Here is a 25,302-nt window from a genome sequence, read left to right on the forward strand (position 1 = left end):
TCAAGTTGTACCTAAGTGCATGAAAAATAAAGTTAAACTTGTAGGTACACGGAATGCAATTTGGACATACTTCTCTGAGAGATGGCATGTAATTCGGACAAACCCCTCTAAGAGGTGGCATGCAATTCGGACACTACAATTTGTGTTTATTTTTTCCGCATGCAATTCGGATGCACCGGTTTTCTCACATTAAATACGTTGATATCTATTGCGATAATATATACTTATGGAGTAATACAAGACTTAGAATATTTACAAATTGTATCACATTATTTTAGTTTACATACATGACATAACTATATATGTTTGCATTATTAGGTATAACTGTTATTAATTATGATTTTTTTACTATTATTTAAATATTAAATGTGAGCGATATGATATGATATTATATTATAATTTTTTTTAATAATATATTATATTAATTTTATATTATTACTTGATTATCTTCATTGGCGGAATTAACATGAACCTAATTTTACTTGTTTTTTTTTTTTTTTTCTGGCAAAGTTTACAGTATAAAAAGATACTTGTGGCGGAGTTTACATGCGCCCGAAATACCATATTGTTTGTAGTCGAGTACTTAGCAAGGTGATATAGAGAGAAAAAGAGGAAAATACAGTGATAAAGCTATAAAAGTAATCTAAGACCATCGAAATAATTAAACATCAGTTTTTACAATAATAATGGCCAAGCGAGTCGAATCATTTGGACATAAGGTTATATAAGATGGTGTATAATATATTATACTCTTAGGTGTAACGTTAAAGAGTCTGCGAAAATAAGTTGCCAACTATGGTTACTATAACAAAATAGCATGTGTATACATTACATTCGGGGTATCAAGTAACATTATTCGACAAAATAGCTTTGTAGAATATAAGTAATAAATTAATTATCAACCCAGTACACGATTAGTGTATAATTAATTATGTAAAAATACTATACTTACTAACATGCATATTACATACTCATAAAACCGTAGTAAGCATATTAGACATGATAATGATTTAAATATATAATTTAAGCCGGTCAACAGTAATATTAATTATAATATCTCATAATATTTCAAATTATAATATTATTATATTAGTATAGAACCTTTATGTTGGTTTTCTGAAACGCTAAAATAAATTACCCAAAAATAATTTCAAAAAAAAAATGCACTAAAAACTTATAAGCAATATACTTAATATTGTTAAAAATACTTAGTTTATAATATATTGATGATAACGAAACCAGCCTGTGATGTTTTAATGCCAGTAAACACCAACGTGAATAGGAACAGAGATTATTGTACACCTTATCTTAAATAAAATTGTTATTAAATCCAATACCTAAACAATATAAGCCATGTCTTGCCGGAGAAAGAAAATGTCGTCAAAATATAAAAAGACACGGTGAAAACTACGAATTCTCCGCCTCAAAACCCAATAAAACAATAATGTAATAATAGCCACACATATATAAATTGTTATTATTATGTTCTGAAAATAGGAAACGACATTTGGAAGAGACTAGGGACTATATACATATTAATTATGTGCCAACGGGTGACGGATTACTGTATTGTATAATATACGATATCGTCAATACCTCTTAATGTCATTAAGCACGACATATATTAAATAATATATATATATGTGCAATATAATATAATATAGGCGTATATATACACTTAACGATGTTACATCGTTGCACAGCTGTGATCGACAATATCATTTTAATTTAGACTTGTGTACACGCACTCGTGTGTCGCCAAATCCTGTAGGACGGGCAAAAAACAGGGTTTCGGTCTGGCGGACCGATCGTTCTCGAAACATTTTCACATGTCTTATTTGATAAAATAACAAAATATATATTATAATAACGTTATAATTTATAACAATACGTAACGAAATGTCTAAGTAGCCATTGCTTTCGAAGAAAAAACGACCGCTATGGAGGCGATACCGTTTGTACAACGTGTTAACCTTAACGCATTGCAACTTGTGGATATGACATCAAGTCTACGAAATACTACTTTTATCGAAACAATATTACATCCTTGGCTGGAAAATAATCAAATAAGGATATAATATAATTATATATCCTGCAAATATGATTAGAATTGAATATTGTATGTAGTCATATACTAAGAAACACAGTTACACTCAAGATTTCTTTAATAAGAAATGAATATTGCAAATATGTATTTATTTTATGAATAAATTTACTAATTGAAAAATATTTTGAAGATATTATAAAAAAATAACAAACTGAATGTGTTTTTAAAAAGTCATATTTTTTAAATTTAAAGAAATTCAGTAATCAATGTCAAGGAGACTGTATTTTTAAAATAAAACATAAGACCTGCAGATATTTATAAGTCTTAGATTGACAATTAATTACTGAATTAATAGTATTTACAGTATCTATTTATTAAATAAATAATTATACATTTTCAAATATAAATTCGTTGTATTTAAACATCTAAGTTTATTGTAAGATATAATAACTATAAGTTTAAAATGCTTCAGAGCATTTTAATACATTCTATACAATGGTATATAACTAATAAAAATAATCTATTCATACATTTTTAAATATTAACTTATACTGTACGTCATTCTATAAAATTATAAGTACAATTACGTATTTATAATCGAAGTAATAAATAATTTCTAATAATGAATATTTTATTTATTTTTATACCTGTGTGTGAATATGTTTTATACGTAGCTAATTTTTTCAATAAATAATATAATATACATATAATATAGGTATAATAAAAATATTGTTTTCGAAATGTAATGCCTAAAAATTGGTACGACATATTATGTTATTCTTGGTTACACGTATTATTAATACGATGTATCATATCATCAGGTTTGGGTCCATTTCACCACCACAGACGAAAGGCCGATTATTAGTCTGTTAGGGATGGGGGTGGTGTATAGGGTTGATGGCGCCGGTCGGTCCGTCCACGATTGAAAGCGAGTACCCTGCTAGCTGACCCGGCGCCGCAAGCCGACGACGAGACGGCTCCGTTTTCGGGATGGAAAGACCGTTTTTCATTGGTTTTCCTACACAGAGTGATTCAGCTAGTACACTCGCCCCAAAGTTTTTATCCAATAATAAATCTATTCAAATTATTATCTTTGAAATTTTTAAATATACTTAAATTCGATATTTTTAAATTCTTAAAATGTTCTTAAAAATTAAGAAGTGTACTTTGGCGAAAAAAATTTCGTTTTTAAATGAAAACCACCTTTTTTTCCTTTTATAAATTATAATGAGATAATTAATTTGAAAATTTTCATGTGCCTCATTCAAAATTCAAATGAATAGTTTTTCGGTTATTAACATTTTAAAAATTCAAAACATGACAAGTAGATTGTGAATTACTGTACTATTTATGGAAAAAGGTAATATGATATATTATATGTTTGGTGAATCGCTCTGTAATATAAAAATAAATATATATATATATATAGGTATATATTACATATTGCTATAGAGCACTTGAATTCTTTCAAAACTACAGAGCTAAATAAAAAAAAAGGCATGCGTCATGGTATTATATTAAATTATATTGCTGTAAGTTGTCTTATTATTAATACCTACTAAAATCGTAGAGAAAGAGAGGAAATCGGGTTTTCTCAGTTTGCGTTAACTCCTTCCCCGCGGCGCTGCTCTAAAATAATGCAAGTTTGAGAACGTATTCTGGTATTCGTAAGTACGTGCAGAAATTATTTTTCAGGAAGATTTCAGAAATGCACAGAACTGAAACGACGCACACAAATACATATTCTCGTCCTTTGCAGGTCAGATAAGGAATAGTTTTTTGTTTTTTTTTTTTGTCGTTTTTATTACCATTCCAGTATCATGTTGCTGATGTTTTTTATACGCACGAGTTAAGTGAATAAATTCTATTTATATTGTTAAATTATATAATAATATGAAATACTTATGATAATAATAATAATAAAATGTAATATATAATATATTAGATAGTGCCACTTGAATTGTTATAGTGGTTGGGTGTAAGAAGAGTATTATAGAAAAACAATTGTTTAGTCTATTTTCATATACATAATATGTCATTTAAGCAATTTGTCATATAAAAAGTTTTATTTCATCTCAATTCTGAAATTATTCTCTATAATCACGGCTGCAGTGAACAATACAATTTTCAATTGTTCCACAACAAACGATATTATACAAAACAAATCTCACGACTCACCGTCCTGACATTATTATTATACCGATTGTTATTTTCATTGATTTTTTACTATCGTGTAAAAATGAAGTATTTATAATATTTTTTTTTTCATTCAAACAATAATAAAATAACAGTAATATTGAAAAACGACAATGTCGTTTGAACTACGGACTATACTTCCGTTTCTTAAGCCAGCCGGAAATTCTATTTTTATTTTGTGATATTGACTTTCCGGGCGCCAAGTCTGCATAATAACAATGTGACTTAATAACGACAATATTTATGATTCACACACATGCATAAAAAAATTACATGATGACTATACTGCCATAATATTAACTTCAACAATGCATCTGTCTTCATCATTTCCGATTAATATACGAGTCAAGCTGTGCCAGAACAACTCATCAAAAACAAATAAACAAATACGAGTTAATGTTTGTGTGATAAAATAAAAAAAAAACCCTTATAAAGTAATAAACTATTTTAAAACCAATTAATTGTTGCAACCTTCTAAAACAAATAGTAATAACATTTTTTCGATACCTCTGGCATTTTATATACATATTATGTTTATTTCAATATGCGTTCGTAAAAATCGAAATCAAATTAATACATTTTTTAGTACCGTTTTCGGTCACGCACATAATATTATACAATAATACTATATTATATAGTATTTAAATAATGTTAAATTTTCTTCTCGGCCATTTTCCTAATTCTTGATACTTACGCTTTATTTTACTCGATATTTTTACCCGTAACCATAGCTGCAGTAGTAACCACATACTCAACTCACACTCCGTAATTTATTAACGTTTGTATTTTTGTGTACATACAACGATACATTGTATATAATTATTATTTTCACTTTTTACATAAATATATTAAGGATAACGGAATAAAATTGAAGTTTTTAGAATTTTTGGTTTCGTCTCAGCTCCATTTCAATATCTATTTATACCTATTACAACTCTGCAGATAATTTTAGAGAGTTGATTGCACTCATCCAAGAAAATATTAACATATTTAAGACTAATGAATTATTGAAATTGGATTCTTTTAAATAATAACATAATATAATAACAGCCTATTGAAAAATAAGTGATTTAAAAAAAAAAAAAAAAAACATTACACCAATTTTGCACACTCCTAAAATTAAAATTGCTATGTGTAAATTAAAATATTTTTATGGTGTACATTTGGTAGTTCTATATGAACTTGAACGCATTAAAACAATGTTTAATTTATTTTTTCTCAGGATCTATCCGGTATCTACCTTATTCAAGACGCACTCAGGGCATTATAAAGGTTATTATGGGATGCACTCGGAAAACCTCGTCTGAGCGTATTCATCATTTTCCCAAATACATTCCATTAAAAGCGGTCACGACAAATACGATGATGTCTTATTAACGACCTTGGGATATGGACAAGTAATAATGATCGTGACAGGTTATATTATATTATTTTACTATTTCAACATCACTAATAATTCTGTCGTCACTCATTAGGCTAGCTTTCCTGTTTTCATCCTGTTTCAATTTCGTCTATATACATAATCCATTTCAACCGTTACATAAAGTCAGCACAAAACACGTATTAACATTTTTTTTTAAGAGCCTTAATTGTGTTTTGTCATTTCGGCCTACCCACATAAATTATTATGGTTACGTTTACAAGAACTGCGTCAGAAATCGATTTGTTACCAATGCATTTTTTAGGACTACGATATTTAATGGATTTACAGCATTTTTAATGAGAAAAATCAACAAAGAATTGCTAATTGAATCACATATTTTTTACGGGGGCCATTTATCGATATTTTTGGGATACAGGTATTAAATTAAATTAGGTCATTTCCAAAACGGGTGAAATAGACACAATAAGCAATTCAAAAAATTAGAATACTAACGATGATTATATTTTTAAGATTCAATTGGATGTCAGTAAATTATTAATCACTTTTTGTTTATTAATTTGACTATTTTTATTTTTATCTAAGTTAAATTATATTTTTAAAATTCCCTTTATTGTTTAATCGGTTAAATGAATAAATGAATCATATGCATTTTATTAGTCAAGAATCTTATTTGGCAACGTCACAAGAACACGTGAAAATGTCAAGACACCGTAGACCGTAATAGAACTATATAACTAAATAATCCATGATATATTATCATGATTGGCGTGTTATTTTTACGCATATAATATTTTTAACATATATTATATTGAACTGAATGTAAAACTAAATATTATATTATGTGAATTTCAATTCATAAGATATCATAATTGATCCGATGTCATAATAACGTGCATATCATCTATATACTCGTATACTGAATTTTCGAAAAATAATAATATTATTTAAATTCAGTTATTACATCATCATCATTGATGCAGTGTATAATGGAGAAGGTACTATTTATATATACATATTAGTGTTTTAAGACGTGTATAAAAATATCGAGAAACAAGATTCTATATAGGTATTATGTTGTAATTGTATTATAGCCGACTCGAATATAAAGTGAAAAGCAACGTGCAAACTCTAAATATTAATTTACCTACTTAAAATATTCACAAAATTATGAAACTATCATATCATCGCATAATTATATATATATATATATATATATATATATATATATATATATGGTATAACTAGTCAAATGGTATGACTTATAATATTGTAAATTGTTATGATAATATTATTTTAAATCATATGTATTCTTACAAAAATATTTCTTACAAAGAACACGCATGCGTCATAATTGCCACAAAACAACTGGAAAGTGAGTAAGCAAAAAGTTTAAAAATAAAAATTTGTTCTTTTATTATAAGTATTAAGTTATAGCCAATATAATATTAGGTGGTTTAGCTAAGAATTCAGATAGTTATACAAATACTCGGAAAAAATTTCTTTTAAAAATATTTTACTTTCTCTTATCAACTACTAAAAAAAAAAATTTAAATGCAACAGAGAAAAATTAAATTTGAAGATGATGTATTCTTGCTTTTGTTAAATCAAATTCAATAAACGAGTTAAAAAAAAAAAAAAAAAAAAAAAATACCTTTATATTCCAAAACATAAAATCATTACGAGTCTACTAGCTAAAAGAAAAACAATAAAGTGATAAGCCTACTAAATATGTACATAAATAAATCATTGAAAATAAGCTATATTATTAGAAATAATAATTTTAAAAATTATAAAAACTATAAGTGAAAACAATAATATTTGGTTATTTTCAAGTACCTACATGGTGAGATATATATGGTTATGCGTTCTTGTTATAAATAATATATTTATTTTTTTTTTTTTTTTAATAAGACCGATATCAATTGATGACTTAAATAATTCACTAATATGCATTAAATTCTAATAAAAATATGATGATAATCGAGATTATATTATTGAATCTTTTGCAATGAAATTCAGCTTATTGATCCACATAATAAATCCTGATGAAAATACATAAATACATAGAAGGAAAACATAGTTAGGCAATTGAATAAAACGAAAAATTATATATTTTAATACATTATATTGTTATATTAATAAAATCACTTTAGTTATTTAGAAAACGAATATTTCGAAAGTTGATCAATACTCAAAACCCGTTTATTAATGTAAAGCAGTGAACAAATTCAAAGCGTTGTAATACAAAAATAACTAAGAAATAAAGAAAATACACGACTAAAGTCGATATTTTATTTTACATGTCTGACTTCTATTAAAATTTAATGGTATAATTATGTGGTGCACAACAATATTTAGATCATTAAATTATAATATTTTGAATAATATTCCAAATGATCAAATGTCAACGAGACATAAAAATTACTACTTATGAAATTTATGATTGGATATTATTGTTATTTACAGAATTCTAGTTTTTTGTAAAGCATAATATTCGTAAAAAAAAAAAAAAACGAAAAAGCGCAAACAGTAAATAAAAAATAATTATTTTACTAATGAATGTCTGCTGCTTAGAAAATGTTTGTGATCTATTTTGAATACATTTTGTCGTTCTTTACTGCTATAATAATAATAATAATAATAACGCAAGACTATGCATAATATTATATAGGAAATAAATATAAACATTTAATTTTTAAAGATAGGGCAACACTCACTAGTCGTAATAGTATTAAAAAAAAAAAAAAAACATGAGTTGCATTTTTTTACGATAACAATGTATGTTTTAAAAATGTGTAAGGTAATCTTGAAAAAATCCAGCAATGTAGCACATAATAACGAGAGAAAATATTTCATCCACGTGAATTGTTTGCTGACTTTGACTATACCGCTATATAATAATAATAATAATAACAATACATTAAGCGTCTGAATAAATCAAAAACGAAGTGCAATACATTTAAATATCGAGTTCTGGCAATGACAATGGTATAAAAAACGGATCGTGAGTGTAGCGTTTACGCGCACCAATTGAATATCTACCACGTTTTTATTTTATTTTTACACATAATACTAAACGATTGATTTTAAAAAACTTTGTGAGTCGTATTTAATACAGATTCCAAATTATGCTTTATGGTCTACTTATGTCGTTGTATGTTACTGATAAATTATCATTAGTGTAGATATAGTAAATGTCAGTGGCACACCGAGAAGGGCAGACTTCATCACCACGCAAGAAAGAACTATGTTAATCAAAGAATGTAAAATTTATTTTTTTTTTTAAATTTTCAATAAAAAAAGAAAAGAAATGATAAATTCAGTGAAACCTTTAAAGGACACTTCTAAAAACAGACACCTTCAAATAACAGATATTTTTGTGGATATGGGGAAATGTTCACTACTTTCATACAGAAAAGCCCCTAAATACCGGACACTTTTATTGCAATTTAATTTTGACTTTGGCAATTATTATTGTTAGAATAGATAAATTGTGAAATGCCAATTTAACCTAAACTTTCAACTAGGTATTATAAATCATTATACTGTTATAGTTTATCTTATCCGTCAATTATATCGCGTCGATGAAATCATTTTTCTAGATTATATTTTATGAAGTTATGCCACTCGTATTTAATTGTGTTTGTGATTCCATCATATTCAGACGTGTTAGGTTGGGTTACTATGCATCAAGATCTTAACCAAGCAAAAGTAACTGATTATTTCAATAATTATAAATAATAATATTTTTATTTTAAAATTATTTTTGTTTATATTTTTACTTATTTTTTCAAATACAATACATAATAGGTACCTACATATCATAATTTTAGATATTAATATATACAATTAATATTTGCATTAAAATAATACAAATGTATAATGCATTCAAATATCATTATTATAAATATTAAATTAATACATGATGTAAATAATAAATTATGTATATGTGTAATTATTAATTTCTCCGAGTTATATTTAAGAATTTACCTCTTTCCCTCTGAATATCGGACACCTCTAAATAACGGACAAAATTACGGCAATCAAGAGTGTCCTGTATTTAAAGGTTTCACTGTAATCTGATAGAAATAACTAATAAGTTTTTTTGATTATACCATTCTTACAAAAATAATAATAATAATAAGTACCTACCTATACAATATTGGTTGTATCCCTGGTAAATTAATTATAGGAGACTATTATGTATGTAGATAATATATTTTGTGATCGTGAAAAAATGTTTTATTTTCGCTTAATTGGATGATTCTAATTAATTACACTAATAGTACTTTACTTCAATTACGATTCTGTAAGAACTATTTAAGTTCTTTGTAATATTTATAAGGGAATGATTGAAGATTTTTTTTTTTCATAATTACTTTTAAATAAACAAATGTTTTACCTCAACATTTTTTAAACGCTTTAATTTTTAAACTTTATTATATTTTACATACGCATGACGCATGTTCAAAGAAGAAAATAAAAAAAAACTTGGCCACTCACTCGTACACGTTTTGAAGAGTTTAATTTTTTTTATTTTATTTTTATTTTTTTTTTAGAATAAAAATCAGTAGGGTGTTACTTCATACAGTTGGAATTAGAATGAGTAGTTATTGACCAAAACTGCAAGAAGGGACCTTTAACAACTTTTAATTGTATTCGATGTATACGTACGTATACAAAAAGTGCAGTGTTCGGTACTGTTACTCTTTTCACGTCAAAAAGAAGATGAAAATTATTCATATTTTTATTTATTTTTTAATACGATTGCAGCGTTTTCAAAATAATGAATATTATAAAAACTCAGCGAACTGTGAATTTAAAAAAAATCTTGAGATGTTCATAATACATTTATATGTCACAATCATGACATGATGTGTGAAATAGGGTATGTACACAAAAGCCGACTTTTAAAAGTCAAAGATAAAATCCTTCATAAAATTGCGTTCATAATCGAATTGTAGCGCAACAACAAATTAATAAGTGAATACCACAACTCACAAGCACGATCAATGGTAGGTGTAATTATTATGTGTGTGATGTAAAATACAGCTTGAGACATGTATCATTTTAAAGCAATATGAAATATTATATTATTATTTATCACACAGAAATTCAAAAAACGATGTATAATCTACGTAAAATATGATTCAAAATATTGACATGAGTCATTAATATTAAGTAAGGAACATATTGAAAAAGTATTTTTTATTTTTTTTTTTAATTTCTTTATTTAATTAAATTAAATATAACTTTTTATTATTGGTTTGTAGTTTATTCATTTTACGAAAATTCGATATGAAATCTATAATAATTAGGACGATAACTATTAACAGTACAAATAAGTCATCAGGCAATGCATAGAGCAACCCCAATCAACAAAGAACAACAACAATAGCACATATAATTTAGTTAAATAATTAACTAAAAATATTTAAAACATGTGTTAAATTAACAAAAAAAAATATAGCAATTGAGGCACTAATTAACAGTCTAGTCCAGACTATAGGTATGAATTTTAAAAATTAAATTTTTCACTGTAATTTATAAAAATAATATTGGATTGGTGTAATATGATATAATAATATAATCGTAAAACGTTCGAATATCAAAGGAAAGTCGACGAGATTGAAAGCCGAAACATTACAGTACGGCGACGTGAGAGATTATGCAACAACTTAAGAGACGTAACCGAATTAATACAGTGCAAATAACCGGTTTTTGGAAACGCATCTCACCAACTGAGAAATTTTCATAGTAAAAAACATAAAATATTACATAAATAAGAAGAAAAAACCACAGATATATATTTAACAAAAAAATGGATCAATCGTATTTGTTAAAAACATTTATTATTTTACATAATTTAAAATTATTAGAATAGACATTTTTTGAAAAATATACTTAATTATTAATATTTTACAATACTTTACAAAATTTTAAATCTCATAATATACTATACAAATATTTTTCTTAGATTTTTGATACACAGCTACATTAAAATTAGATTTCTAGCCTCAAATTAATAGTTAGCTTTGGTTGTTATAAATAATAAATCAAAGTCTAAGATATTTTGAGACACCTTACTCTGCTCAACTCCACATAAAAATGTACTGTGTATTATATTAATATAACTAATTATTAACTATAAATACAATGTTCGATTTTATATGTCAAAAACCTTACCAGAAATTTTAAGAAATTAAAAATTGAAAAATGTATTTCTTTTTTTCAAGCGTTTGTATAGTAATGAGCTTAAACCAGGACTTACCTTTGAAAAAAAATTAATATATTATGTTATTTACAATTAAAACGTTATGCAAATTTTAATGTTATCATTATTCAGAATTTAAACGTTATTCAACTTTAGCGTTTATCGTTATTTAGAAATAAAATTTTAAATATATCTTATAAATTATAATTTATAACTATTAAATAATTGGAAATTAAATATTTTATTTAATGTATATGCTGTATATAACGTTTTTTTTTTTGTGTTATTTAATTATTTATGTTTATTGTTTTCCGTCATAATAAAGTTTACAAATTTTGATCGTTTTTTTATTAAATGTAACGTTTGCAAACCCTGGTATAAACAATAAAAAAAAAAAATTAAAAATAAATAAGAAAACGACAAGTGATAAGAATTTATAATGTATATGTCTACATATTATTATTATTATTATTATTATTATTATTACTATTGTAACCTATAACAAGATTAGTAGAGAATTTAAAAAAAATAACATTCATTTATCTTGAATTACTGGTTTTTGGGAGACAATATATGAAAAGATGCGCTGAAACCTCTGAAGTTATTATATATACAGTAAAACGCAATAATCGTAAGAGTACAGTGCACTATTATCGTCGTCCTGCAGCAGTTGTAGCTGGTAACTGCAGTGACTCGATCGATGAACAAACTGATCGAAAACTAAGTTCACGATGGCTACCACAATTGTGGTGAGTACTATAATATAACTATACTATCTATAAATGTTATTTTAATTGAAATAATTACTTACTCAACTATTGGACGCTTCGCTCGATGCCGTGTTTTGTTCCCGAATATTCTTAAGAGATGATACGCCGATCAAATGGACGACAACAACAGAAAACTATTTTGTTTCCCTTTTATCTAAAAAGAAAAATTTAAAAAATTAACATCAAATTATACGTGTGTAATATATTTTTTATCTTTGCCGTTTGTATTGTGATTATATCACTATGAAAATAGATTACTTTTAAATACAATGTGATGATACATAATATATAAGATTGAGATTTCGATACACTTTATATTGTTTGCCGAAACGCCCGAAGTAAGACAATACTCAATTTATAAGATAATGCTCGTACGTATGTTTTATGTATCCTTGAATTAAGCTTAGACTTTTTTTTTATTTTTCAATTTCAAAACATTGTTGTTTTATTAATATTTTGAAACATTTTAAGGGTTTTAGTATATTCTAATACTGACATCAAGTTTTTTTTTTAAATGTTTTCTTTGTAAAGTAAATTTATAAAGTGCTAATAAATTATTATTATTCATTCATTTTAATTTTTTTAATGAATCATCTATTCGACGTAAAAATCGAGATCACGCGCGTGTAGTACAGAAAATAACATTTTTCAGATTAAAAGTTATTGAAATTATGCATTCTTGCGATTTTTTTTTAATTTAATAAAACATATTTTTTTTAAACATTCTTATAATTAAAAAAATATGTACGTTATATACATACGATATTTTTAATCTTAAGAGCATACAAGTATTTTTTGAAATTGTTTAGGACATTACATTTCAGGTCTTAGTATTAATATAATGTAACGTTTAAGATAGTTTATTTTATAAATTGCTTAAAATTTATTTACAAACTTATTTCAAAAATATAACTGTTGATAGTATTCTTATAATTATTTAAGTATTACACTATATTATTATTTAATTCAACTTATTTAAGTTGGAAATGTTTTTGTTTTTTCTATACATTCATTTAATTAAAAAAATATATGACATAGTTAATTATGTTATTTGGTACAATCAATTTGTAATTTTAAATCTTAATATGTATTCTTAAAATAATTAAATTATATTCCATTATATTAAAATAATAATAGACAGAAAAAAAAAGTACTATAGTAGATACAATTATTTTTATTTTTATTAGTTGATTGAAGAAATAAAAAATAATAAAAATACCTAATTATAAATCGTTTTATAAACATAATGTTATTATGGTTTAAAAATTGATAGTAGCATAAGTAGTTCAATTATCTAAAATGGTCATAATATTATAATATATAATAATTGGGCAATTTAAAAAAAAATATAGAAAAAACCTAATAATAATTATGAGGTGTTTAGTACAAATTGAGATTTCTTTAAAATATAAAGTAATTATATTTATAAAATACTCTGTGTACTCATCAATTGACGTAATTTTATTGAGACTATATTTTACAAACAAATGCAAATGTCTAGGTCTAAGCTAATCTTACATTTTTTTTTCAGTTTCAAGTAGCCGTCCTAACATTTATTGTTGTATCCAGCGCATTCGCAGACGTTGTTCATCTGAAAAACGCCAAGCCATGCCATAAAACAGAATCTCAAAAAACGAAAGACTTTGGCGATGTTGCGTCAGCGACCGATGGTTATGCAAATGTGGCTTACTCCTACCCATCCGCATTTCCGTTAGGTGACAAGTCCTTTAGCACTTCATCTACTTTGGCTCCATTTAAATACGGAACTCAACCAACGCCTGCTCCGTTTGTGTTCAAATCGCTGCAATCTACCCCCGTACCATTTGCGTACAGCGGTTCGTCGTCTGCATCATCTTTATTCTCGGACAGTATTCACCCTACTCCTGCACCGTTTGAATTCAGTTCAGTGCAATCTACATCAACCCCCTTAACATACAGTAGTCCATCATCAGCACCGGAGGACTCGTTCAAATCCATTGCCACGTTCTACTCCCAATCCACTCCATCTACATTCTCGGTTGAATCCCAGTCCACCCCTGCATCATTCGCACTTAGTGATTCATCTTCTTCCCAAGTAGCTTCAGTCAAACCCTTCGCCACGTTTGGATTCCAAACCACTCCTGCTCCACTAGAATACAGCGCTTCATCATCCACACCGGAAAACTCGTTCAAATCAATCGCCGCATCATACTCTCAGTCCACTTCTGTACCATTGGCGTATAGTGGTTTGCCTTCTGATCCAATAGTTTCAGCTAAATCTATTGCCACGATTGGATTCCAGCCCTCCCCATCTCAATTCACGTTCTCGCAGGGAAGTTCTTTCGCTCAGTACAAAGGATATTCTGCACCATCTCCGAATCACGAGATAACCATCAACCGAGAAGTACCAGTACCCTACTACGTCCAAATTGAGAAGCGTATCCCGTATCCAGTATTTGTGCGGGTTCCTCATCCGTACCAAGTAACTGTCGAGAAGCACGTCCCGTACGCAGTTCGCGTACAAGTTGATCGAGCTGTGCCCGTTCCGAGTCCGTATCCAGTTGAAGTAGAGAAACGTGTCCCATATCCAGTTGATAAACCAATACCGTACGAGGTCCGCGTGCCCATTGACCGACCATATCCAGTAAGTGTGCCGTATGAAAAACCAGTGCCATATGCGGTCGAGAAACCGGTACCTTATCCAGTTCGCGTTAACGTCGACCGTCCGTATCCAGTTGAAAAACCTGTGCCATACCCTGTTGCCGTCGAACGCCCAGTTCCATATGCTGTCGAGAAGCCAGTACCGTATCCAGTCGAAAAACCAGTTCCATATCCCGTCGAAAAGCGGATTCCGTATCCGGTGAAGTACGAAGTGCCAGTCAATGTCCCAGTCCCTGTTCAAGTCAAGGTACCCGTGAACGTCGACAGGCCAGTGCCGTATCCAGTTGAAAAGAAGGTTCCGTATCCTGTAGCTGTGCCGTACGAAGTCAAGGTCCCGGTACCCGTCCAAACGCCAGCTCAACGTTTTGCCACTGTCCATTATTATCAACAGTCACCGATCGTCGTGCAGCAAGAATCATATAAGTCATATGCTTCCGGATCAACCGCTGCTCCAGCCACCGACAATTTTCTCTACCAATCTTCTTTTGGGTCTGGATCTGGAAAGATTGAATCTGATTATGCTGGATCTAACTATATCAAATCTGAATATGCCGGATCAGGTCTAACTCAGGAAAATGGATCATATGGTTTCGGGCAACAATCGTTCTATGGTTCTTCAACTCCCGTCCCGTATTCGGCAGCTAGTTCTGGAAAAACTGAATCTGATTATGCTGGATCTAACTATATCAGATCTGAATATGCTGGATCAGATCTTGCTCAAGAGAATGGATCGTATGGTTTAGGACAGAAATCATTCTACAGTTTCTCAACTCCTGTCCCGTCTTCAACAGCTGGATACACAGCACCATCATCCTCACCTCAATACGAATCGTCTGACTTTGAAAAAGTTGCCCAGCAAGTTTCTGTCGGAACGTCAGCCACCGCTGAGTCTCAGCAGACCGATAATCTTGAAGTTGGGAAGAAATAAATCTTCGAAATGTTTATATTACAATGTTATATTATTTACTTTTCATAAAAGCTATGCTATATCATATTATTATATTTTAATAAACACGTTCCCTGTATAATAAGAATACATATAATTATTATATAGTAGTTGCTTTATTTGGTGATTATGTGATCCTTACTTTAAAAAAAACACCTTACTATCGAATTAATACCACCGCGCTCGCCTAACGTTTATTTATGAAAACCAATTTCTACGGTGTTTACTTTTTCGAGGTATTCTGTGTGTGTGTTTACTGGTGTGAACAGAAATGCAAACGGAAGTTTATTTACAGTGCCAATTACTTTCAAAACAGCCAAACCGTATGTTTGTTTTGAAAATATAATAGGTGGTTCCGTGACAAAAAAAAAAAAAAAAATAAAAATAAAAAAAAAATAATATCCGTTAACCACGTCCTAAGAAAAAAAGCGATATTGTTCCTATTTCGAGTTCAATATTAAAAATAATAATCAACCAATCGTACACTCGGTGTATTGAAGCATATAAAAGAGAAAATTTCTACCATCACTCCAATTTGGAGTTAAACTTTGGGGAATTTTCAACAAAAGAATTACTATTTTATACCTACAACTATTTTTATTACTATTATTTGTCTATCAATTGGTATTTTAGATATATTATTTTAAAACTTTTATAGATATATAATTGATTATAACAGGGGTCTCCAAACTACGGCCCGCGGGCCGAATTCAGCCCCCGAATAAGTTTTCACTGGGCCGCCAAATAACGGAAAATATTCTAAAAATATATATACCTAGTTTTCATAGTCGTTATCGCGCGCACGAGCAATTATCAGCTGTATTAGATGTAATGTATAAATTATATACGAAAATTAAATGTATTCATACATTTTAGCCCGCTAAGAGCTTTTTTTATTTTATGTGGCCCTCAGATAAAAAAAGTTTGGAGACCCCTGGATTATAAAATTGCATAATGTTATTATTGTTTTATGTTTAGAAAAATATTATTATTGACAAGTCATATTTTATTTTAAAATTACTGGAAAACTATTTTAAAAAGGAATGCAGCATTTATCAGCTATATTATTTTTCTATTAGAGTACATTTAATTTTAATTAAGTTATTTTTTTTTTTTTTTATTAATATATATATATATTTTTTTTTTTTTTTTAATAATATTTTATGACAGATTAACCTGAATATTTGACAAATATATGCTAAAACATGTTGAATGTTTATAATTTCATGAAAACGTTCCGTACTAAAATATTTGTCAGTGACACATTTATTTAATGACGGGTAGGGGTTATAGGTTATATGATAAAATCAAATTCTTTACGATGTGCCCTATGTGTAATAATATTTACAAAGCGTTGTAATAATGCATTTTCATTTTTGCATATAAAAAAAAAAAATAATAAATATTAATATTAAATTCAACCGATCGATAAACACTTACACACCACAGTTGCTGGTGCTATGAGTGGTACGTATGTTAAACGTACACGACTGCGTCAAATACTCTTTATAAAGTTCCGAGATAGACATATTTTAACGGTAGGAATAACAATAATGATGAATAGGGCTAGGATTTATATGCAACAGTATATTTTTTTTTTTTTTTTTGAAACTTCTGATTATTGCTTTTGTATGTATTGTTCACGAATCACCTCATGATGATGATTGTATTTTACATATTTTTAAAAACTTTAGACAAAATGCATATTAATGCATATTTTATGGTATATTTACCACAATATGTATTGACGCTGTTCAAAAATACTTATTGAAGGTATACCTATATTAAGGTCAAACAAAAGACCGTTCAATTTTGAAAATTTAAAACACCGTGTAATAGTTTTGTGTAATACATTTGAATAGCGTGAATAGTTAAGAATATTATTTAACTAATTTTAAAACGCAGAATTTTTTTTTTAGTGTATATTTCACATTTTTGGCATATGTATATATAATATTAATTGTATATTTTGCATATTTTTAATAAATCAAATGCATATTTTACAATTTCTTATTGCATATAAATCCTGGCCCCAATGATGATCTTTAATGCATTTAAAATATCAAATATTTTACTTTTATATTATTGGCAAACATCTGATTAAAAAAAGTGCGTCAAAATCATGTAAGTACCTAATAGTCTTATGGTAAACCAACGACGTCAGTTGACAGTCGATACAATATCATGGTGTTTGCCGTACAGTATTTATTGAGAAACGTTTCGCGGTCCAACTCGTGTAGAACTGTATAGCTTTATGTACTGTAGTGTCTGTGACCTAACTCGTACGCACTAATATAATTATTTGATTTTGTCGGATAAACAACACGTGTCTATAAATGGACAGCCACGATGAGATGCTTTCATCATCTACTCGTTGCACGCGGTATTCTACGTCGTAGAATATTCTACACAGATTCGTGTCGGTGGACTTTACATATTATAATATTGTAACATTATACCTCTCGTATGATATCACTTCCAAAACAGAGTGAAATAATACAATTCGCGTGGGTTCCGCGAGATAATATTTTCATTTTTCTTTTATAACAAATGAATGTAGAAACCTTTTAGTCTCTTGGATACAATTTTTAGAAACATATATACGTATATACTTCCCCAGGGATGGATTTTAAACGTATAAGGAATTCGGAATTTGGCGGCTGCGACGGCGTACTTTCGCCCCTCAAGGAAAACCGTCGTAATACACCAATATCTGAATTTAAATTTTACGGTCATTTTGACTTTTTATCCGTTAGACGAGGGTCGAAGCTTTCCGCAATCATTTATATTTCAAACAACCTCTTCGATAATGCATTGACCCATACACCTCTCTCTACGCCACCCAGACATGCGTATATATATATATATATATTAATAAAAGTACCATTCTTGCTGTTTCGGCTCGTATAATAATATATTATTTTTGAGAGAAAACAAGGATTGAGTGCCCCCGACAATGTTTGGCATTTTCCGGACTTTATACATTCTATAATGTGATGAATTATGTAGTGGGATGGTCGAAAATATTGTTTCCCCGGCGGCCACTTTGCCCAGATGTAATAAACAAAATAATATTACACGTTTTAAACACGATAATTATTTTTAATATTATATTATGACCTCATTATCTGGTCATGTGATGGTAATATAATTGTTACAAATTAATTTCTTAAAATAATCGATAATAATTATTAAGTACCGAAAAAAAAAACTTATTTAAGTAATTTTCACAAAATATTTTATTTGTGATCTAAATTACATCATAAAAGTCATTAGACGCTAAGCTATAATAATCTTGTATTTATTCAAAAGTACTGTATTTTTTTAAATAGATTAATAATGCTTATTTTTACCAATTTGAAAAAAAAATTAATTTGTTATTAATTTATTAATTAATATTAATTATTAAATTTTGACACAACCGTTAAGGCAATAAAAAGCTTATCGAATTTTTAAAATACAAAATAACTTTAAGTCAATTTGCCCCTGATAAACTTGAACTGAACAAATGCATGGTGGGGAAATTGACTAACAAGTTTGTGAACTTATTAGTTTAAATTTTTGCTGAACTATTTCATACTTTAAATAAACTTTCAGCAAGGTTTTTTATATTTTTCTCCTGAGGATATTGGACGATACATTCAATTATAACATTATTAAGTTACAAACGCGGAGGTGGTTCTTCTTCTCTATCCTCATGGATATGATCGATTTCCATGTTGTTATACTGTAGCTTGCACATATAAATGCGATTTTCACCGGGTGTTTCGGCGTCTTGTTTTTGCACGAAACATTTCGCAAAATCCCGTAATACACCATCTCATCAGAACCTATATAATATTTATTATAATGAGACGCAATACTCTGTAGTAGATTGCCAACGGGTCGCACCTAGCTTGAGAGGAATCGCTGATTTTTTTTCTTCTCATCTCTCAAAACCTATCTCATAGTTTCTTTCGTGGCTCTCAGGACCCCACAAAGTTTATCTACCGCCACCTCATCCTTTTCCTAATCTACACACCGCTGCATCATCATCGTCGTCGTTCCATCATATTATTATTTTATACGTATACACAAACACAACATCTGCGTGAGCAACCGCTCTCGCGATCGCGGGTGCGATACTGCATTAAAGTCGTATGCATTATTCATCCACGTTGTATTCACCCATGTTTTCATGTTCGTCTAACGTTATAAATAATAATAATAATAATACCAAATCGGGTGTATGATAGTATCGTCGTACTAAAGTCGCAAGCGAAACGAAAGAATCAATGTAAGAACCAGGGCCTATGTATTTTAAATTTTGAAGTTATATTTTAATTATCTTTAGCCTATAACTTTGTATTATATAAATATTTTAAGTGTATATATGTATATATTTATTACCAATTATAATAATCGTGATAAATTACGGAAAAGTTACACATTTAATTCTTACGACAAAAACAAAATATAGGTACACATATATTTCTATCGCTTTTATTTAAGAAAATTACTTGTTAATTTTTCTCTTAGACATTATCACTAAACATTGATGTGCTCAAAACTTATATCGAGTGGAAGCCGCACAATGTTAGTTAAGTTTAAAAATTTAATTTTTAAATTAAATTCTTATTAATATTTTTTTTTTAAAAATCGTCAAAGAAAATATGGTTAAAAACTAGATGATTAATAGCAGAAAAGCATTTTAAATAATAATAGTAGTAATAAAAACATAAACACACTCTCTTGCAATTTACACAAGATCGATCTATATTTGATTTCCGATGCAGTTCTGCAGTTGTATGTTTAATATTTTAATATAATATAATATTATTATAACAGTATTATAATCAATCAAAGCCGTTGATTATCGATAAAAAAATACCTAGTTAATAAATTTAGAAAAGTGCTAAAAATATCTCAAAAATTTTATCACTTCATATATGACATATAAAAAAGGATTGAATCATTTAAAATATTAGCGTATAACATATTAGTTCGAACAATGGCAACGAGGATACGGTATAACGTTAAGCTAACCCTATTAAATAAGTCGCTTTATGTTTTCGTTGAACAATTCGCACAAAGACATTTTAGTACAGTTTTTAGATATTTTTAGGTCATTTACAATATTATACTTTAATTTATTGTTTTGTTGAAAAAATGTTGTCTCTATCTTGCGGTCGTGTGCACGTAGCAAATTTGAGCTCAGTTTTACAGACGTCTAGTTCTGTTAATTTTGATATTAAAGTATATTTAAAAAATATCATGTTTTCTGTTTACAATTATGTCTGTGATTTATATAGGTTCGTATCTCAATTTGTTTTTGATATTTTAATTTAAAATGAATCATTTGTGTGATATGGTATTTACTTAAGAAACAGCTTTTAAGTTGAATTATTGTAATATTGAATAAAAGTGATTCAAAATAGTTTAAAGTTAACAAAACAGGTAATATATATATATATATATAATAATACGATCGCAGTTTACACCAACTATCGTCTAGAACAAACAGGAAAACTTCTTATAATTTCTTACAAGTTTAATGAATTGCAAATAGAAATAACATTTTTTGACGATGGGGCATGTCAATTTATACGGTTAGTTTTTTATAATAACGTACACGGCGATGACAATAAAAATAATAACAATAAAGTAGGTAACCAACACACAAAAGTTTGTATTATAACAAATACGAGTAATATGATCCACCTGCAACCATTCATGTGTATATATTTTTCATGTTTATCACTGCTGTCTCAACCACGAAAATTTTTTTACAGATAACGTTTTAACGTTTTTTTAACTAAGTGAGGTAAACTTTTTGCTGTGCACGTTTACCTAACAAAACTCGCTCAATGTACACCATGGTGGTGTTTGCTTGTATAGTATTATTATGACATTCAAAAAAATCCAAACACCAACGACACAATATCATATTTTAAGTATACTTATTTTTTTAAATCAAAATCCATGTGAAAACTTCGAACAACATTGACCCGAAACACGAAACTGAAAAGGTGCATACGCGTGTGACAGTATAACACTATAGCAGGAATATATTATTATACTTTTATAAACTGTATAGGTACTACGTTAAAAAATTAAACGTACAAATATTTTAACATATATGGATGATCCATTTAAGTCACTAATAATGTCAGAAATTATACAGTTTTTTATTATTCAGTAATATTATATAAGTTTTTAAAATCAAAAATGTTAATAATTATTATATTGATGATAATTTGTGTCTTATCCGTTTTCATCCAGATTTTGATTCTAGTTTGATTATATTATATTCCATAATAATGATTGGTCAATAAAAAAAAAAAATTAGGAAATTTATAATTTTATTATAATCTTAAATTATTTTAGCAATATATAAATTAATATTTTTTAAATCTACATGCTATATGGGTTGCAATTGAAAAAAAAATTATATTTTATAAAAACATAAACTGCAAGCCTGGAGTTAAAAAGAGAACATAGTTTTCTTTGAATTTATTTATATTTTATTATCAATTATTTTATTTGGAATTTTATACTTTTTTAGCAATTAACTTTAGGGTTATTATTCTAAGTATCGTCTTCATTACCTACTCAGCATTATACTCAGTCAATCTCCATATAAGCAATAATAGTCCATCATTACAGCATCGAAGAAAACAGTTTTTAGAAACACCATTTTTGCTAGTGAACTATATGATAATAATTTTACAATAAATTACAAAGGATGTATAAACGTATTTTGTATAAGGAACAATAATCGTATAAAATATAGAATTTTCTTTTACTTTGTGACGTGTATTGATCATACGCAATACTCTACATTGTTATTAATATCGTTCGCTTCTATTCATGGACTGCTGCGATTATATAAAAAATAAGAGAACACCCATCTCCTTCAGCTAACATGGCAATATCGTTTGTATGTTCGACGTGCCTAGGAAGTCATAAATGAACCTTCAAAGGAGTCATATAGGTATATATACTCTATTAAAAAACATACAAATTGTATTAATGTCTAACACTTTTTAATATTAAAAACAACCACATAGTGATATATGCTTTATATGCTATTTTTTTAATACGATAAATGCATAATAATTATTATGAACATCTCACGTTAATAGCAGAAGAAATGTTTGCTTACAAAAATTAATAAAATACAATTATCACAATAGATTAACAAAAATAAATATTACTATCAAAATCGAACCAACAATGTTTGATTGTTATAATAAATGTACACACTAGGTGATTATTTTAGTTAAGAACTATATTGTTTTCATATAAATGTATTACTTATATAATTCAATTATTAATATTTTATTTTCTCGGAAAGTATAAAATGCTGTATAAATATATTTTTTAGGTAATTTGAAGTCACTGTAAAACTACATTTTGAAAAAATAAATTATATTTCTTATTCATTTTTTAGTAAAATATTCTGTTTCAAAATACGAAATTATAAACGTATTCTGAAATTCATAAAAATAAAATACCAAACAACAATAACAATAAAAAAATATGATAAGAAATGACTTCAAATTATAATAATAGTACCTATATAACTGTAATGTAATAATATATAATGCACATTGACCTTAATCAATCGAGCAGGTACTTTGTGTAAGTAAAGTTTATTGAACAAGAAAAATAGAATATTATATACTGTTAAAATTGACATTTTTTGGTTGAACATTTGTATTAACAAGTGGTGCACTCATTTTTCACTCTCGCAATGGTATTTTAAAGAAGTCGGCTGTCGTTTTAGCGTCACTATTTATAGCGCTTATTCGTATTTTTATTTTTTATTTTTATTTATATTGTACACATTATTATATTTTAGAACAGCACAAAATAGTGCAACGCAATTTATTTCTTAGGATATTTATACGCAAATGCAGCTACTTTGATCCGCTTATTGATTCTTTAATAAATATAGACTCTAATAATTACTTTTGTATAAAAAAAAAAAATATATTCTATTGACAAACGATTTTTTAATGCGTTTATTATAGTCTAGCTCTACAATATGAAGACAATATACATCACGATTTTATTTACCAATTAAATACTATAAAATACATTCCAATATAATAGCAACATAAATCATTGACAAATTGACTGTAAAAATTCGATTTAACTACAGTCGTATGATTATATTACATCCATACGTAAAATGTGTCTACCATTTTTAAGCTTTAGTTATTTATTTTGTTGTGCATGAATTAAATAACTAGTAGGATATCGAAGCTCAAAGTTATCAATATTTTCCATTTTTTGTCACAGATACATGAGACTTTCTGCAGCTGATATGAGCTATATATGCAGCTGTAGTTCTATAGTGGTGTATTATTTATAAAATTTTAGAATTTTAGGTAATAGCTTCAAAATAATAATTTAAAAAAGGTAGGTATCGCTTTGCTGTATATTAGAGGTCGAGTGGAATTCTTTATTAAGTAAATCATTATAATGGATTTTGTAAAATTTAAATTAAATGATAACCCATTTTTCATTGTATACAATGAAAAACGATTCTGAACAACGAATACTATCTAAATAATGGTAAATATGGTTACAAAACAATATTATTTTAATAATAAAAAAATTCTCGTTTTACTTTACTTAATTTTTTTAAATATTTTTCTCGATTATAAAAATAAGTATTAGGAATTTTTTATTTGTACCTGTTTAAAGTACAAACCATATTAAATTACTATCCAAAAAAACCTTCAAAGTTAAAACTGAAGCATTTTATCGACTACTACACTAAAAAAAAACCACACATATATCATTGTAAAATCAATATATTCATTTCTTTGTTTAAAGCTTTAAACATAATTATGTGTTGGTTTTTAGTACAGAACATATAAAAATAAATCTCATGTAGTAAAAGTCTAAAACAATAGATAACACTGTATAGTCAGTAAATATAATGTGTACTTACTGTACTGATATACCAGTAATAGAACAGATTCGAATATTTTAGAAATATTTTTCTTCTTCCATTTTGAAAATTGATAATTTAAGTTTTCTATTAACATCAATATCCTATTTGAGATATCGCTAGAAGCTCATTCGATCGATTAATGGCAGTGTTCTCCGGCA

The 25,302-nt window shown here is 27.6% G+C and overlaps 2 protein-coding genes across 2 annotated transcripts in view; one reads left to right on the forward strand and one right to left on the reverse strand.

Moving 5' to 3' along the window:
- Positions 1 to 25,302, reverse strand: part of LOC112595203 (potassium voltage-gated channel protein eag) — a 203,580-nt gene that overhangs the window by 97,627 nt on the left and 80,651 nt on the right. The window contains 1 exon segment of the mRNA XM_025340329.1: positions 12,653 to 12,765. The gene's annotated coding sequence lies outside the window, so the exon portion shown is untranslated.
- LOC112595204 (vegetative cell wall protein gp1-like) lies at positions 12,463 to 16,261 on the forward strand. Its single transcript, XM_025340330.1, has 2 exons — positions 12,463 to 12,590; positions 14,143 to 16,261. The coding sequence occupies exons 1-2, from the start codon at positions 12,573 to 12,575 to the stop codon at positions 16,177 to 16,179; spliced, it is 2,055 nt and encodes a 684-aa protein (XP_025196115.1). The 5' UTR covers positions 12,463 to 12,572; the 3' UTR covers positions 16,180 to 16,261.

Source organism: Melanaphis sacchari, unplaced genomic scaffold (genome assembly GCF_002803265.2).
Source record: "Melanaphis sacchari strain LSU unplaced genomic scaffold, SCAv2.0 Contig261_pilon_pilon, whole genome shotgun sequence".
Classification (NCBI taxonomy): domain Eukaryota; kingdom Metazoa; phylum Arthropoda; class Insecta; order Hemiptera; family Aphididae; genus Melanaphis; species Melanaphis sacchari.